Source organism: Schistocerca nitens, chromosome 12 (genome assembly GCF_023898315.1).
Source record: "Schistocerca nitens isolate TAMUIC-IGC-003100 chromosome 12, iqSchNite1.1, whole genome shotgun sequence".
In the NCBI taxonomy this organism is placed as follows: Eukaryota; Metazoa; Arthropoda; class Insecta; order Orthoptera; family Acrididae; genus Schistocerca; species Schistocerca nitens.
The window spans coordinates 141315656-141334627 of NC_064625.1; the positions used below are offsets into that span (position 1 = coordinate 141315656).

Sequence of the window (18972 nt, forward strand, 5' to 3'; positions counted from 1 at the left end):
GCAGTCCTGATTGTGGCGCTCACCTGCACGGCGCCAAACACGCATACGACCATCATTGGCACCGAGGCAGAAGCGACTCTCATCGCTGAAGACGACACGTCTCCATTCGTCCCTCCATTCACGCCTGTCGCGACACCACTGGAGGCGGGAGGCGGGCTGCACGATGTTGGGGCGTGAGCGGAAGACGGCCTAACGGTGTGCGGGACCGTAGCCCAGCTTCATGGAGACGGTTGCGAATGGTGCTCGCCGATACCCCAGGAGCAACAGTGTCCCTAATTTGCTGGGAAGTGGCGGTGCGGTCCCCTACGGCACTGCGTAGGATCCTACGGTCTTGGCGTGCATCCGTGCGTCGCTGCGGTCCGGTCCCAGGTCGACGGGCACGTGCACCTTCCGCCGACCACTGGCGACAACATCGATGTACTGTGGAGACCTCACGCCCCACGTGTTGAGCAATTCGGCGGTACGTCCACCCGGCCTCCCGCATGCCCACTATACGCCCTCGCTCAAAGTCCGTCAACTGCACATACGGTTCACGTCCACGCTGTCGCGGCATGCTACCAGTGTTAAAGACTGCGATGGAGCTCCGTATGCCACGGCAAACTGGCTGACACTGACGGCGGCTGTGCACAAATGCTGCACAGCTAGCGCCATTCGACGGCCAACACCGCGTTTCCTGGTGTGTCCGCTGTGCCGTGCGTGTGATCATTGCTTGTACAGCCCTTTCGCAGTGTCCGGAGCAAGTATGGTGGGTCTGACACACCGGTGTCAATGTGTTCTTTTTTCCATTTCCAGGAGTGTATATTGGGAAATTATTCCATCTTTAACTTAAACCAGACGCGGTTCCCACTGAGGCGATACGATACGCGACATGATAACGTTGGTGGAGTGCATAGCGATTTAACAGGTTCACAGTCGAACGACAGCCAAACGACACAAATACGTATCTCTATTGCATTGCCCGGCGCAACAGGGAACAATGTTGCCGGGGAACATTGCTGGACTATATTGTCGGCAATACGCAATTTTTATTGTCTGTGTAAACAAATCTTAAGGGAGACGTTCAACAGACTCCAGTGGCAGTCGCTACGGAAGACCAACTGTACCACTGAGAACTTCGCTGTTGAAATTCTTGGAGCCAATGTTCGATGAAGCGTCGGGCAATGTATTACTTCCTACCACATGTCTTACAATATGGGCACGACCAGGAAGTCAGAGGAATTAGAGATTATGCGGAAGTTTAGGATGCTAGCTCTTCCCTCGTGCCATTCTTGAATGGAACAGAAACGAAGGATCAGATAACGGTACCTGGTGTACCCTGCGCCACACATCGTTTGGTGGCTTGCAAAGTACTGGTGTAGCCGTATTATTACTGTTTCACAAGCACGTCGACAGATTAAGTATTATCGGATTCTTTTGCAAAGAGTTTCAACCTCCAAAAACAAGTATTTTATCATTGCACTCGTCTTTTCATGAGCTTTCGGATGCCAATAAAAAAGTAAAGCAATCCATTTTTAAAACGGCACTTGTTTCAGTATCATGATCCACACAACAGTTAGGACTCTTTATCAAATACCGAAGTAAGTATCTCTTCGCTTACTATCGATTCCTATATATGGAACCTTTTACTGAGTAAAAGAGGTGATAACGTCTTACGTGACCATGTATACAGGATGGTCCATTGATCGTGACCGGGCCACATATCTCACGAAAGAAGCGTCAAGCGAAAAAACTACAAAGGACGAAACTTGTCTAGCTTGAAGGGGGAAACCAGATGGCGCTATGGTTGGCCCACTAGATGGCGCTGCCATAGATCAAACGGATATCAACTGCGTTTTTTTAAATGGGAACCCAATTTTTTATTACATATTCGTGTAGTACGTAAAGAAATATGAATGTTTTAGTTGGACCACTTTTTTCGCTTTGTGATAGATGGCGCTGTAATAGTCACAAACATGTGGCTCACAATTTTAGACGAAGTAGGTACGTTTGAACATTTTATTTCGGTTGTTCCAATGTGATACATGTACCTTTGTGAACTTATCATTTCTGAGAACGCATGCTGTTACAGCATGATTACCTGTAAATACCATATTAATGCAATTTATGCTCAAAATGATGTCCGTCAACCTCAACGCAATTGGCAATACGTGTAACGACATTCCTCTCAACAGCGAGTAGTTCGCCTTCCGTAATGTTCGCACATGCATTGACAATGCCCTAACGCATGTTGCCAGGCGTTGTCGGTGGATCACGACAGCAAATATCCTTCAACTTTCCCACAGCAAGAAATCCGGGGACTTCAGATCCGGTGAACGTGCGGGCCACGGTATGGTGCTTCGACGACCAATCCACCTGTCATGAAATATGCTATTCAATACCGCTTCAACCGCACGCGAGCTATGTGCCGGACATCCATCATGTTGGAAGTACATCGCCATTCTGTCATGCAGTGAAACATCTTGTAGTAACATCGGTAGAACATTACGTAGGAAATCAGCATACACTGCACCATTTAGATTGCCATCGATAAAATTGGGGCCAATTATCCTTCCTCCCATAATGCCGCACCATACATTAACCCGCCAAGGTCGCTGATGTTCCACTTGTCGCAGCCATCGTGGATTTTCCGTTGCCCAATAGTGCATATAATGCCGGTTTACGTTACCGCTGTTGGTGAATGACGCTTCGTCGCTAAAAAGAACGCGTGCAATAAATCTGCCATCGTCCCGTGATTTCTCTCGTGCCCAGTGGCAGAACTGTACACGGCGTTCAAAGTCGTTGCTATGCAATTCATGGTGCATAGAAATATGGTACGGGTGCAATCGATGTTGATGTAGCATTCTCAATACCGACGTTTTTGAGATTCCCGATTCTCGCGCAATTTGTCTGCTACTGATGTGCGGATTAGACGCGACAGCAGTTAAAAACCTACTTGGGCATCATCATTTGTTGCAGGTCGTGGTTGACGTTTCACATGTGGGTGAACACTTCCTGTTTCCTTAAATAACGTAACTATCCGGGGAATGGTCCGGACACTTGGATGATGTCGTCCAGGATACCGAGCAGCATACATAGCACACGCCCGTTGGGCATTTCGATCACAATAGCCATACATCAACACGATATCTACCTTCTCCCCAATTGGTAAACGGTCCATTTTAACACGGGTAATGTATCACGAAGCAAATACCGTCGGCACTGGCGGAATGTTACGTGATACCACGTACTTATACATTTGTGACTACTACAGCGCCATCTATCACAAAGCGAAAAAAGTGGTCGAACTAAAACATTCATATTTCTTTACGTACTACACGAATACGCAATAAAAAAAATGGGGGTTCTTATTTTGAAAAAACGCAGTTGATATCCGTTTGACCTATGGCAGCGCCATCTAGTGGGCCAACCATAGCGCCATCTGGTTTCCCTCTTCAAGCTAGACGAGTTTCGTTCTCAGTAGTTTTTTCTTTTGATGCTTATTTCGTGGGATATTTGGCCCGGTCACTATCAATGGACCACCCTGTATATGAGAAGAAGAGAGAAACGGTCATTTCATACTCGAAATTATTCACGGCGACACTGGAAAGCAAGACTGCAAATACACTGCAGCACCTTAAAGTGCCTTCAGCAAAATAGACATACGTCAGTTAGCCTTCACTGCCGGCCTTTTCAGCATACATGTGAAAGACAAATACAAAATATAGAATAAGACTACCTGAACACGTACAGCACTGGAAAGTAGAAACACACACATTACATTTACAAACAAACTCACACAACAGACTTACCAGTTCACTGCCATAAAAACGCTTGTAAGCAGTAATAATAACGCCTAGACAGCTAATGCCCACCTATGACAACCCAAAAAAAGATCCTGCACATAAACTTTAAACACCAGAATTGACATACGGCACCTCTGACTCTTGAGCATACAATTTTCTGACGCTATAATCTAGACTTAAAATTTCCAATACAGATTTTGCCTGTGTTGCAGTTGGCACGCAAAGAGCAGAGGCTAAATTGGCTAGATAGGCACAGAACATGCTTAACGTAATGTACGGTAACTTTCAATTAATTATTACTGATTTTTTAAGTTGTTCGAGGATTGTGGTTTCCAATAAAGTACGATTTCAGACCATAGATTCACAGATATATCCCTGTTATTACATTTCTCACTCTTAGGACGCCACAAAGCACTCCTTTCTTGTCCTGAACTTTAAAATTTCTCCCAATCCATTTTTAACGTTCTTGAATGTTCCCCCAGTTCCAACGAAGAAAACAGACTGATCTGAATTCCACATACCATCCTCCGAAGTCTGCACGTTCGGGCGTGGCACAGAGACCGCACACTTGCTGGCGTATTGATTTGGAAAGATCGGTCGCCTTCGACCGATGTCTGTCGACGGCGGAATCTCCCGATGTCTCCGCCACTGTGACCGTAGCCGTGAGAGGCTTACAAATGTACAATAATATTGTGAAACCGTCTATATATTAACCGTCTGACGGCACCTATCGACTTATTTTCAGTACTAGAAGTACTGGCCCGCAGTACTGATAGTCCTCAAAATATTCACAGTATTGTCAACACATACTGAAAGTCTGAAGTCAAGTACTGTTTGAGAATATTCTCCATTCGGATGTTGATAGAGCGTCATGTACCAGACACATGGCGTTCTTCATTGTTGTGGCGTAACAAGACAGCCACGCCACTCGGAAGTAGCCGAAAGGCACGCGTTAACTCACGCAGGCTAGTAGATAGGTCTGAAACGGGATACGTAATGAATGCTATAAAGAAAAGTACGTAGCTCCTGGAATACTTAACTTTAATCCATCCTTGTGGTACATCGCTCTTGATGAGACATGCTTCATACGATAACTATCAATTGCTATGTAATGCTAATGGCGCCTTGCTAGGTCGTAGCCATTGACTTAGCTGAAGGCTATTCTAACTATCGGCTCTGCAAATGAGCGAGGCTTCGTCAGTGTGCATCGCTAGCTAAGTCGTCCGTACAACTGGGGCGAGTGCTAGTAAGTCTCTCGAGACCTGTCGTGTGGTGGCGCTCGGTCTGCGATCACTGACAGTGGTGACACGAGGGTCCGACATGTACTAATGGACCGCGGCCGATTTAAAGCTACCACCTAGCAAGTGTGGCGGTGACACCACATTCATGTACCAGACACATGGCGTTACTGCGCACTTTTTCTTTCTTTTTCTTTAATTCGCCTTAGTTCATACCTCATATCAAATTCATTTTTCAAGTAGCCTTAACACAAAACAATTTCAATAGGCCTATGCTAGGGTAAGTTCGAGGTGTATGAGAAAGATATTGAGAGTGATTTTTTTTATCTACCAAAGATTTCACTTCTTTTTCAAATAACACTATTATACCCTTCAAAGTACAGGGTACAACGCGGGAACTAAACTTCCTGGCAGATTAAAACTGTGTGCAGGACCGAGACTCGAACTCGAGACCTTTGCCTTTCGCGGGCAAGTGCTCTACCATCTGAGCTACCCAAGCACGACTCAAGCCCCGTCCTCACAGCTTTACTTCTGCCAGTATCTCGCGTTCTAACTTCCAAACTTTACAGAAGCTAGGTTCGCAGGAGAGCTTCTGTAAAGTTTGGAAGGTATGAGGCGAGATACTGGCAGAAGTAAAGCTGTGAAGACGGGGCGTGAGTCATACTTGGGTAGCTCAGATGGTATAGCACGTGCCCGCGAAAGACAAAGGTCTCGAGTTCGAGTCTCTGTCCGGCACACAGTATTAATCGGCCGGGAAGTTTTATTAGAGACATCAGTTTAATTTTTTTCTTTACAAAGAGAAACATCTAAAGTTTTCATTAAGTTTTGAAAACGGTATCTTGAAGGTGGCCTCCGTTCCGCTCAATGCATTTGGAGATTCAAAATCGGAAGTTTCGGTCCACTTTTTCCAACACTTCTCTGTCGATGTTGGCAACAGCAACACGAATATTATTCCGTAGCTCCACCAGGGTCTGGCTCAGAGCACTATGGGACTTAACATCTGAGGTCATCAGTCCCCTAGAACTTAGAACTACTTAAACCTAACTAACCTAAGGACATCACACACATCCACGCCCGAGGCAGGATTCGAACCTGCGACCGTAGCGGTCGTGCGGTTCCAGACTGAAGCCCCTAGAACCGCTCGGCCACAGAAGTCGGCCCGCCAGGGTCTGCGGACGATTGGTATACACCAAGGATTTGAGATGGCCCCATAAGAAAAGTCGCATGGCGCTAAATCTGTCGAGCGCGCTGGCCACTGGATGTTTACGTTTAGTTTGGGGGGTGCTTAACTGCGCGGTCATTAGCGCCCGTACAAAGTCCCAATTTTTACACAGTCCAATTTTTAACTCATTGCAATCTAGCAACTGTCACGAATAATGATAATGATGATGGTGATGAAATGATGAGGACAACAAAAACACCCAGTCATCGCGCAGAGAAAATCCCCAACACGGTCGGGAATTGAAACCGGGACCCCGTTATCCACAGACAGCAACGCTACTGTCCACTGGAGATCGCCGCTCAAATGGATGAGACGATCGGGGACGTGTTCGCGCAACATGGTCATCGACGTTCGTGCCGTGTGAGCTGTGGCGCCATCTTGTTGGAACCAAACATCACCCACATCCATTTCTTCAAGTTCTGAAAGAAAAAACTATTCAATCATCTGAACATAACGCTCAGAAGTGACCGTCACCGCCTTATCGTTCTGTTCGAAAAACCGTGGGCCAATAATGCCAATTTTAGATAGTGTACACTAAACAGTCACACGTTCTGTATGCAGGGGCTGTTCATGAAGTTCTCGGGGTTTCGTGTCACTCCAGGACCGCATACTTTGTTTATTCACGCAGCCACACAAATGAAAATGCGCCCCGTCGCTGAAAAACACTATGGCGTCATGAGGCAGCTCAACGATCGTGGCTTCACACGCATTTTTTCGTGAAACAAAATCACATGGTGAAGTGTGCGCACCACTGACAGTTTATACGGATGAAATTTCAACTCTTCGTGAAAAATTCGTCTCACTGTGCGTTCAGAAATTGCAAGAGCTACTCGTGTTCGCTTGCAGATAGGTTGGGGGAATTCAAAATCAACATTCTCGCCCTCTCGATGTTTTCGGGCGTTCCGGTGGTTCTTCAAAGGTTCTGGTTTCTTTTTCTGCACACTTCCAGTATCCATAACGGTGTCTACCCACATAGCAATTTATTTCCCATGAGGAACACGACCTGCAAGCGCGATGTTGAACTGTTTCCTGAATGCACGCTGAGTTCTGATGACCGAACGTGCTTTAACTTGTTACCACAATTGTGCATTGGTGTTCACAGGCTTTATACACTGAAGAAACTGCTACACCTGCCTAACATCGTGTAGACCCCCCCGTGAGCACGTAGAAGTGCCGCAACGTGATATGGCATGGGCTCCACTAATGTCTAAAGTGGTGCTGGAGGGAACTGACACCATGAATCCTGCACGGCTGTCCATAAATCCGCAAGAGTAACAAGGGGGTGGAGATCTCTTCTGATCAACACGTTGCAAGGCATCCCAGATATGTTCATTAATGTTCATGTCTGGGGACTTTCCTGGCCAGCGGAAGTGTTTAAACTCAGAAGGGTGTTCCTGGAGCCACTCTGTGGCATTTCTGGACATTTGGGGTGTCGCTTCTGCTGGAACTGCCCAAGTCCGTCGGAATGAACAATGGACATGAATGAATGCAGGTGATCAGACAGGATGCTTACGTACGTGTCACCTGTCAAGAGTCGTATCTAGACGTATCAGGGGCCCCATATCTCTCCAACTGCGAACGCTCCACACCATTACAGAGCCTCCACCAGCTTGAACAGTCCCCTACTGACAAGCAGGGTCCATGGATTCATAAGGTTGTCTCCATACCCGTACATAGCCATCCGCTCGATACAATTTGAAACGAGACCCCTCCGAGCAAGCAACATGTTTCCAGATATCAACGGTCCAATGTCGGTGTTGACGGGCCCAGGCGAAACGTAAACCTTTGTGCCGTGCAGCCATCAAGGGTACACGTGTGGGCGTTTGCCTCCGAAAGCCCATATCGATGTTTCGTAGAAGGGTTCGCACGCTGACACTTGTTGATGGCCCAGCATTGAAATCTCCAGCCATTTGCGGAAGGGCTGCACTTCTATGATGTTGATCTTGAAATGGTCGTACGGGAAAATCCCCACTTCATCGCCACCTCGGAGATGCTGTGTCCCATCGCCCGTGCGCCGACTCATTTAAATCTTGATAACTGCCATTGTACCAGCAGTAAGCGATTTAACAACTGCGCCAGACACTTGTTGTCTTATGCAGGCGTTGCCGACCGCAGCGCCGTATTCTGCCTGTTTACACATCTCTGTATTTGAAAACGCATGCCTAAACCACTTTCTATCGCGCTTCTGTATATATATATACGGTAGTGACACATTGATCTATAGCTGAGCCCCCTTTCAATATTAGGTTGGTTGTGAGTTGGCGAAGGCAACGAAAAAAATTTTCAAATGTGTGTGAATTCTTAAGTGACCAAACTGCCGAGGTCATCCGTCCTAACTTACGCTAAGTACAACACACACACACACACACACACACACACACACACACACACACATGCCCGAGGGAGGAGTTGACCCTCCAACGGGGGGAGGCCGCCCGCACCGTGATACGGCGCCTTAGACCGCGCGGCTAAAGTATACGTAAGTTAGATAAAAAATTGTAGTAACTAACAGCTATATAGCGTATCCCGATGTCTACGTTCGTCGATGCAAACAGCTACTCCACTCGGAATTTGCCGCAGTTTCCGAGGATGTGGGAAACTTGGGACCTAACAGCACGAAATAGCAGCCACCTTCATTTATGAAGCACAAGAAGTAATGACAGAGCAATGTGATTGGCTACCTACAGACGACTTAACGATTCGTCATCTTCACTTGCGAGTGTTCGTCACAGGAAATCGTTACCAACAGCAGTATGAAATGTAAGAGCTGAATGTACCCTGAAGTAAACTTTTGCCTCCTGTTTATGTAGCTTACCACTTGTTTCCCCCCTGCAAGGGCTTTTGTAAGGTGAAAAGTTTCAGAGCCTAATTTAAATTGCAGGTCCCCCCCCCCCCGTAAAAGGTACGCTAAGTCGCTTCAAAGGCTCAGACAAGGGGAAGGAATATGACATCCAATATGGTCGTTTCTACTTATTAATTAAACGGCCTGCATCTATGATACGAACAAAAATTGCTCGCAGGCATAATAGTCCTATGCTATAGTTGATCAAAAAGAAACATTTACGTAAGAACGACGATGAGGTACAAGATGATATGATGTGCAGTCACTGCTCACAAGCCAGTGGACTGTCTAAAAGTTGCATTTTCACAGCCTACTTCTTCAACAGATCCACAATAGTTTAGATGGTAGTCAAGAGAATAACACCTTCACAATTCACTGAGTTGGCGATAGAATGCTCATCCATCAAAAATTCATCTTTTTTATGAAAGTAGAGGCGTTGCAATTATCAAATCCACTGTTCAAGTGTCACAATTAACTATTTGAAGTATCCCGTATGAATTCATACCTGTAACATCAAATTATATAGGTCTTCATTCGATAAGGGGCTCGGAAGACACTAATTCAATAAAAGATATTTGCTGTATTAGTCGTGTAGGAGTGTGTAGTTTTCGTGAAGCGTCCTTGTTGCAATTACATGTAATTTGAAATGCGAGGGCTATTCGGAAAGTAAGGAACTATAGGTCGCGAAATGGAAACCACAGTGAAAATCAAAACTGTTTTAATTGCAACAGTTAGCTACACCTTCCAGCTACATCTCTACACAGTCGTCGTTCAGACATCTGTCATAGCGTTGTACCAACTTTTCAATTCCCTCGTTATAGAAGACAGCCGCGAGGGCTTTTCGACAATTTTCTACTCTGGACTGCAGCTCATTGTCTGTGTCAAAATATTGTCTTCATAGCCAGCGGTTCAGTTGAGCAGAGATGAACCTCAGTTGTAGCCAATTACGGGCTGTATTGTGGGCGATCAAATACTTCCCATCGAAATCGCTGCAGGAGCATCTTCATTGCCCCTGCAGAGTGCGGCCGAGAATTGTGTAGAACGAACCACCTGACAGTTATGTTATGTGGATTGCATAGTTTCAGGCGAAATCTTTCGCCAGGCCCTCATACTTGGCGGGAGGCGCTAATTTCTAGCCATCCTTACGTTCTCACAGTGAGCTCAGAACTAAAAAGAGAGACATGATGCCATCGATGGGCGTACTGGAAAAAGTGCCCAATGCATCTGTGCAAAGCTTCATCACATTTTCACTGTATTTTCCATTTTGCGACAGATCGTTCCTTACTTTCCGAATAACCCTCGTAGAAAATTAAATATATTTACTAAGAGCTTACCTTTTCCCCCATATCGGTCGAATCTAGCCTATCAGGCCGCAACTTCTTTGATCCCGGCATCTTTAATACCAGGAGTGGATCCAGCAGAATACTGCAGCAAACATATCTACAAAGAAAAAGAAAGATCTCTAAATAAAGATAAAATGAAGTTCCTATTACACAGCCAATAGCAAATTGACATAAGAAAAAATAAAGTAATATTTGGCGAAGAGTTCTCGGGCCTCCAGCCGGGTGGCGGTGTCTGGAAGCCCGAGAACTCTTCACCAGCTGTATACGCCAGGAAAGCATACATTCACAAAGTAATATTTGTTTTCAAGATAGGAGTTCATATGACTATTAGTGGTTCAAACGGCTCTGAGCACTATGGGACTTAAAATCTGAGGTCTTTAGTCCCCTACAACTTAGAACTAATTAAACCTAACTAACCTAAGGACATCACACACATCCATGCCCGAGGCAGGATTTGAACGTGCGACCGTAGCGGTCGCGCGGTTCCAGACTGAAGCGCCTAGAACCGCTCGGCCACTCCGGTCGGCTGAATATTAGTGTTTAAATATTTTGTATCGGGGAAGCACAACACACTGGATACAACTAATATCTTGAATTCGTTGTGACATGGAATTAAACAGCCTCGGAATTTCTTGCCGTGTCTGCCACACATCCTGCGTCAGCTCATGAAGGTTGCGGGGTACAGGCTGGTATGAACTTGTGTGTTTTCCCACCGCTTACCTGGCATCGTCATTCTTCTAACAGTGGTTGTCAAATTGCGGCTCGCAAGCCTAATGCGGCCCAAATGAAACACTTGTCCGGTCATAGTGCCCCGTGGCGGGTAAAAATATAAACATTAAGTTTATCATTCACTATTATAAGTTGAAATGTTTGGTAGTGTTGTGCGATTTTTTGGATACCACAGCCTTTTACAAAGGCCTGAAAATTATTTGTGCGAACAGCCAGAAAGTGCTGGAGAACTTGATGGTCAATAATCTTCTGTCAACAAATCAGCTCGCTAAACTGAAATTAAATGTTCTAACTCTAACAATAATTACGGAGGAGCCAGCAACCACACTTACGGTGACCACACTGTGGGTCAGGTCGAAAAAAATCGATTTTCGGTTTTCATCATATTTCGATAGATTAAGGTTTCATTTAAGTACTCTGAAAAGGATTTAGATGAAAAAAATTTTTTCGAGCATTTAAAGAGCATTTTCCTACCATGTGTGTTTATGTGCTACGCTCACTTTGCTGTACCCACATTTCTGCATATATTTTAGATCTTCATATCCCCTACATTGCACATTAGGGATTTTTTTTTTTTTACTCCCGAGTGTGTTGGCTATCCTTGGAATGCAACGATCGGTATTCTTTTGTTTCTGCAGTTTGTAAACTACACGCTTTCAAACGCGCGGTTAATTTTGTTCAAGTGCGATTACGAGTAGTTGTTATAGAAAACTTCCAGGTACACTATGGGCAGGCAATTGGGAGAAATAAAGAAAATATGGAGGCAATGAAAAGAGATGTTTGGGCCATATTCTTCCATAAGTCCTCTACTGATGATAAGCCATGTCATGGATTGTGTCCACCAGGAGAAAATTCGTGGTGCAAATACAATAGGGCTCAGGCAACTGGAGAATCTTATTCCCACCAGCATTCTCTTCCTGCTGCCGTTATTACAGCAATTAAACCTATTTTCAGACACTTGGCTCATCCTGTCCTTCTCAGGAAATGTCTGCATGGGCAGACACAGAACCCAAATGAATGTTTCAACAGCATAATTTAGAACCACCTTCCTAAAACTGTATTTGTAGGCATGCATACAATCAAACTACGAGTTCATGATGCTGTTATTGGATTCAATTGTGGTAATATTGGAAAGTGTTGGGTACTGAAGAAGCTGGGAATTAATGCTGATGAAGATATTATCACTGGGCTGTAATATTGCGATAAAATGGGGATAGCCGATGCAGACAGGTCTGCATCTAATATGGCCAAGAAAGCAAGACAAACATCCTGGAAGGTGAAAAAGAAGCTGGAAGGCCTACTAGAGGCCAAAGAAGGGCCATCATATGCAGCAGGACAGTTTTAATTAACTGTAAGTAACAAATTTAAAAAGTTTTTTCTTTAAAGTCAATTTCCGGCAAACTAAAATTTTCAGTACATATCAGAAACTATCATAGGTAAAGGAATGAAATTTTCAGAGACTCTGCATAAGATAAAAAGCCACCTGTGATACTACATTCATTAATATTCCCCATTAGGAAGTTCACAAAAAATATTTTCTGCAGAATAAACATAATATTTTTTTAATAAATTTAAAAATATTTCTTAAAAACTATAAAATGGATAAAGTAGATTTTAGTACAGTTGCCTCTATTAGCATCATGTAACATACAGCAAAAATATTAAGGTCCTGCATAAAATAGTTTTTCATAAATGGGTCAAATACTTGCTTAAATTAAAATGGGTTAGATAGGCAGGGTGTGGTCCCCTTAAGAAAGCCGACAGTCTGCCTGCCGACTCGCATCGCTGTCCAGGGCAGCTAAACGCGCCTACGGGTGCAGACAGAGAACGCTGGTTAGCCTGCTACACTCTGTTCATCACAAGAAAAAACCTGATGTAAACAAACACAACCGCGAAGATAGGTCACAAATTATAGCGCGCGCACACACACACACACACACACACACACACACACACACACACGTGTTGTTACGCTCTTGGAAGTAGGCCCTACTTACAGGGGCAGTGTCAAAGAGAGGGGGGGGGGGTAGGAAGGCTATGGGGTTTTAGCCCTCCACCAACCCACCCAATGGGGTTTTATTTTACACTGGATAAAATTACTTCAGAAATCAGCTAATGTATTCCTTCCAACAGATTCAGGAGAGCTGAAACTACGAAAGAAAAAGTGGGTTGATGAAAGTAAAGGATCTGAAACACCGACTGAAGATTTAAAGAACTGTGACAAGCAGTTTTTCCTAAATGTACACTACTGGCCATTAAAATTGCTACACCACGAAGATGACGTGCTACAGACGCGAAATTTAACCGACAGGAAGAAGATGCTGTGATATGCAAATGATTAGCTTTTCAGAGCATTCACACAAGGTTGGCGCCGGTGGCGACACCTACAACGTGCTGACTTGAGGAAAGTTTCCAACCCATTTCTCATACACCAACAGCAATTGACCGGCGTTGCCAGGTGAAACGTTGTTGTGATGCCTCGTGTAAGGAGGAGAAATGCGTACCATCACGTTTCCGACTTTGATAAAGGTCGGATTGTAGCCTATCGCCATTACGGTTTATCGTATCGCGACACTGCTGCTCGCGTTGGTCGAGATCCGATGACTGTTAGCAGAATATGGAATCGCTGGGTTCAGGAGGGTAATACGGAACACCGTGCTGGATCCCAACGGCCTCGTATCACTAGCAGTCGAGATGACAGGCATCTTATCCGCACGGCTGTAACGGACCATGCAGCCACGTCTCGATCCCTGAGTCAACAGATGGGGACGTTTACAAGACAACAACCATCTGCACGAACAGTTCGACGACGTTTGCAGCAGCGTGAATTATCAGTTCATAGACCATGACTGCGTTTAACCTTGACGCTGCATCACAGACAGGAGCGCCTGCGATGGTGTACTCAACGATGAACCTGGGTGCACGAATTGCAAAACGTATTTTTTTCGGATGAGTCCAGGTTCTGTTACAGTATCATGATGGCTGCAGCGCGGTGAACGCACATTGGAATCGTGTATTTGTCATCGCCATACTGGCGTATCACCCGGCGTGACGGTATGGGGTGCCATTGGTTACACGTCTCGGTCACCTCTCGTTCGCATTGACGGCACTTATAACAGTGGACGTTACATTTCATATGTGTTACGACCCGTGGCTCTACCCTACATTTCAGCAGGATAATGCAAGACCGCATGTTGCAGGTCCAGTACAGGCCTTTCTGGATACAGAAAATGTTCTACTGCTGCCCTGGCCAGCACATTCTCCAGATCTCTCAACAATTAAAAACGTCTGGTCAATGGTGGCCGAGCAACTGGCTCGTCACAATACGCCGGTCACTACTCTTGATGAACTGTGGTATCGTGTTGAAGCTGCATGGGCAACTGTACCTGTACACGCCATCCAAGCTCTCTTTGATTCAATGCCCAGGCGTATCAAGGCCGTTATTACGGCCAGAGGTGGTTGTTCTGGATACTGATCTCTCAGGATCAATGCACCCAAATTGCGTGAAACTGTAATCACATGTCAGTTCTAGTATAATATATTTGTCCAATGAATAACCGATCATCATATGCATTTCTTCTTGGTGTAGCAATTTTAATGACCACTGGTGTAAGAATAGGAAGCTTAGACTTTATGCAGATATTGCAGTTATCTACATTAAAGAGCCAAAGAAACTGGTACACTCGCCTAATATCGTGTAGGGCCCCCGCGAGCACGAAGAAACGACGCAACCAGACGTGGCATGGACTCGACTAATGTCTGAAGTAGTGCTGGAGGGAACTGACGCCATAAATTTGCTGGGCTGTCCATAAATCCGAAAGGGAACGAGGGGGTGGAGATCTCTTCTGAACAGCACGTTGCAAGGCATCCCAGGTACGCTCAATAATGTCCATGTCTGGGGAGTTTGGTGGCCAGTGGAAGTATTTAAACTCAGAAGGGTGTTCCTGGAGCCACTCTGTAGCAGTTCTGGACGTGTGGGAAGTCGCATTGTCCTGCTGGAATTGGCCAAATCCATCGGAAAATAGTCGTACGGAAACATTCCCAATTCCACGCTACCTCGGAGTAGTTGCGTCCCATCGCTCGTGCACCGATTATAACACCGCGTTCAGACTCACTCAAATCTTGATAACCTGCCATTTTAGCATCAGTAAGCGATCTAACAACTGCACCAGACACATGTCTTACATAGGCGTTGCCGATCGCAGCACCGTATTCTGCCTGTTTACATATTTCTATACTTTGAATACGCATGTCGTTGACGCTTCAGTGTACAACCGAGGCCTTCTAAAGCGGACATTGGTGCATCGTTGGCTGAAATGGTTTATGGCAGTGGTTCCCAACCTGGGGTAATTACCTCCTGAGGGGTTGGTTGGTTGGTTGGTTGGTTTGGGGGATTAAAGGGACCAGACTGCTACGGTCATCGGTCCCTTTTTTCCAAATACAAAGAACACCCACAGAGAATAAAAACGAGGAACAGAATAGATCACAGACGATACAGAACAAGAGAAACTGAGACAAAGACAAGACAAAACGAACTAAAACCACACAGAGTGTGACGGTGGTTGGCCGACCATAGAAATAAAAAAGGAAAAGCCAACCACTGAGAAACACATTAAAAATGTGAGGGGTAAAATGAAATTTTCTGAAGATAAAAACTAAACAATTCGGTTCACCTTCAGTACGAAACTAAATTATCTTGGAAAGATCATTACTACTATCATAATTTTGAAACACTGCAATTTTCATTATATAAGTTACCAATAATTCTTTTTCTGAATTAGCAGCATTAATGCGGCGGAGGTTACAAGTCTCTCACATAGTTCAGTCACCACGCACGCACGTTGTGCTTTGTCCTGTACATCGCTGATGATAAAAGTGAGACATATACGTATTAAATGCCAGTTCAGAAGTAGCAAATGCAGCAATCAAGTGATTTACGAACACTATAGTGCACACATTTTAACTTGTTTGTTTTTAAATGGGGTTGCAGTGTGCAAGTCAAGCAAGTGCTGCACTGGAGAAGAACAATGCAGGAGAAGTATGTTTCTTAACATGAGTCTGTCCTCACTGTGGATAGTTAGCCATCTTATCTGAGAAAGAGTTGTGGGTAGAACCTGCGATGCACCACCAATTCCTTTGTCATTCATTCTAACCCCACACCCACACACAACCTAAAATATATTCCTCTTTCGTCATTTTAAAAATAATAATGTTCCAAGGAAAGTCTTTCATTCTACAGTATAGCTAGGTGCTAAAGCCGGTGATAATGTGGGAGAGAAGGAGGGGAGGGGGAGGGGGAGGGGACGAACGGCAGGGGTAAAGGCGGGAATAGTAGCTAATGTCTAATTGCACTCAGGGGTAATGGTCTAAGAAAGGTTGGGAACCACTGATTTATGGGGACTCATTGAGGATACCGGCAAACTACCTCTCAACCTGCACCACTACCTGACCAGACGAACCTACCACTTCTGGTACAGCAAATTCAGGAACATGTCGCAAGATACGATGGCCACCTGCTTCGAGCCATGACGAACATCCGAATTTTGTGCACATGGAGGACTGCTCTCATGTCATGACTTGCACTGATTTAGTTCGAATGCCTTTTCAGCTTCCTTACACACAGACCATTGCAAGTGTTGCAAGGTGGGGGCGTCTTGCAAAATGACATATATTAAGTCAATTGTGCTGCTACCTACTGCCAGGTACTGCGTATAAGCGACCTCGTAGTCTTTAGACATCGTGAGAGAGCAGAATGGGGCGCTCCGCGGAACTCACGGACTTCGAAAGTGTTCAAGTGACTGGATGTCACTTGCGTCATATGTCTGTACGCAAGATTTCCACAAACATCCCTAGGTCCACTGTTTCCGATGTGACAGGGAAGTGGAAACGTCAAGGGACACGTATAGCACAAAAGCGTACAGGCCGACCTCGTCTGTTGACTGACAGAGACCGTAGACAGTTGGAGAGGGTCGTAATGTGTAATAGGCAGTCATCTATCCAGACCACACAGCAATTCCAAACTGCATCAGGATCTACTGCAAGTACTATGAAAGTTAGGCGGCAGTTGAGAAAATTTGGATTTGGCGGTCGACACATGTCGCCGGTAAATGCCAAACGACGCCTCGCTTGTGCTCCTCTATCTACATTATTCCGTGATTTATTCAGTTTTCAAATTTATACTGACTTTTTGATCACCCCGCGTATTAGGTCAATTGTGCTGCCACCTACTGCCAGGTACTGCGTATAAGCGACCTCGTAGTCTTTAGACATCGTGAGAGAGCAGAATGGGGCGCCCCGCGGAACTCTCGAACTTCGAAAGTGCCTACTGCCAGGTGTAAGGAGCGTGAACATTGGACGACTGAACAGTGGAAAAACGGTGTGTGGAGTGACGAATCACGGTACACAATGTGGCGATCCGATGGCAGGGTGTGGGTATGGCGAATGCCCGGTCAACGTCATCTGCCAGCGTGTGTAGCGCCAACAGTATAATTCGGAGGCGATGGTGTTATGGTGTGGTCGTCTTTTTCACGGACGGGGGTTGCACCCCTTGTTGTTTTGTGTGGCACTATCACATCACAGGCTTACATTAATGTTTTAAACATTTTCTTGCTTCCAACTGTTGAAGAGCAATTCGGAGATGGCGATTGCATCTTTCAACACGATCGAGCACCTGTTCATAATTCACGGCCTGTAGCGGAGAGGTTACACGACAATAACATCCCTGTAGTGGACTGGCCTGTACAGAGTCCTGACCTAATCCTATAGAACACCTTTGGGATGTTTTGGAGCGCCGACTTCGTTCCAGGCCTCACCGACCGACAGCGATCTCTCTCCTCAGTGCAGCACTCCGTGAAGAAGGGCTGCCACTCCCCCCAAAAAATCTTCCAGCACCTGACTGAACGTATGCCTGCAAGAGTGTAAGCCAGGGCTTCACAACATACGTGCTCGCGGAGCAGGCTGTGAGCAGCAAGGTGCGAGCACGGAGCAGCGCGAGCACGCTACCCCCACTACCGGACCAGAGTGGAGAGTGGGGAAAGTCACGTGGGGCACACAACAGCTGCCGCCAGTCAATGTAAATCCGCGGCCACCTGCAGGGATATCACTCACGAATTATTACTGCAACAAATGAAACAAATAAAGGAGAATGTACACGTGCCTCATAATTTTATTAGCTTAGTGTATGCCTCTACATTCGCATTAATTTGTGAACTGTTACACAACAAAAGGTGTCACTGAACTGTGGGATTCTCGGTTATCTTGTACTTTTTGCCCTTTACAATTGCGTCTATGTTCGGAGTAATTGTTCTTGTGCATTTTAGGCGCAGCGTGCAGTTTAAATTTCGATCAGACAATGCGTTTCTAAGCGCGTCTTGTTACATTTCACTGCAGAGAACAGTTGTTCACAAACATACGTGGAACCGAACATTGATATTATTGTAGCCGCCAGTTTGTGCAAACGAGGAAATCTGTCCTGAGGGAAGTGTCTGTAGAATTCCAAAATGTTTTTCTTGTTCTGATATTTGTCTATGTATTCTCTGTCACACTGCAGGTCAATAATTTCCTGCTGCAGCTCAGGACGAATCTCTTAAATATTCGCTGAATATGGAGAGAACAGATCAAAATCACTGTCTAGTGCTGTCAGATCTGGAAAGCGCTGATCAACTAAACTATGTGAATAACGTTCACAGTCTTTGTGAACATCTTGCATGGATGATAATTTAGGAAAATGAGCTAGGTTTCCTGTTTCCAGCTGACTCACCGAAAGTGTCAATTTCTTTTTAAAAGCTCGTATTCGATCTATGAAATGAGTAATTAG

At 45.4% G+C, this 18972-nt stretch overlaps 1 protein-coding gene across 2 annotated transcripts in view; it reads right to left on the reverse strand.

Annotated features, from left to right (window-relative positions):
- LOC126215215 (uncharacterized) overlaps positions 1–18972 on the reverse strand; it is a 374241-nt gene that overhangs the window by 257379 nt on the left and 97890 nt on the right. For both annotated transcript variants that reach the window (XM_049941882.1, XM_049941881.1), the window contains exon 3: positions 10419–10524. In XM_049941882.1, the coding sequence (XP_049797839.1) occupies positions 10419–10478 (60 nt within the window). In that variant the 5' untranslated portion in view covers positions 10479–10524. The remainder of the gene's footprint in view (positions 1–10418; positions 10525–18972) is intronic.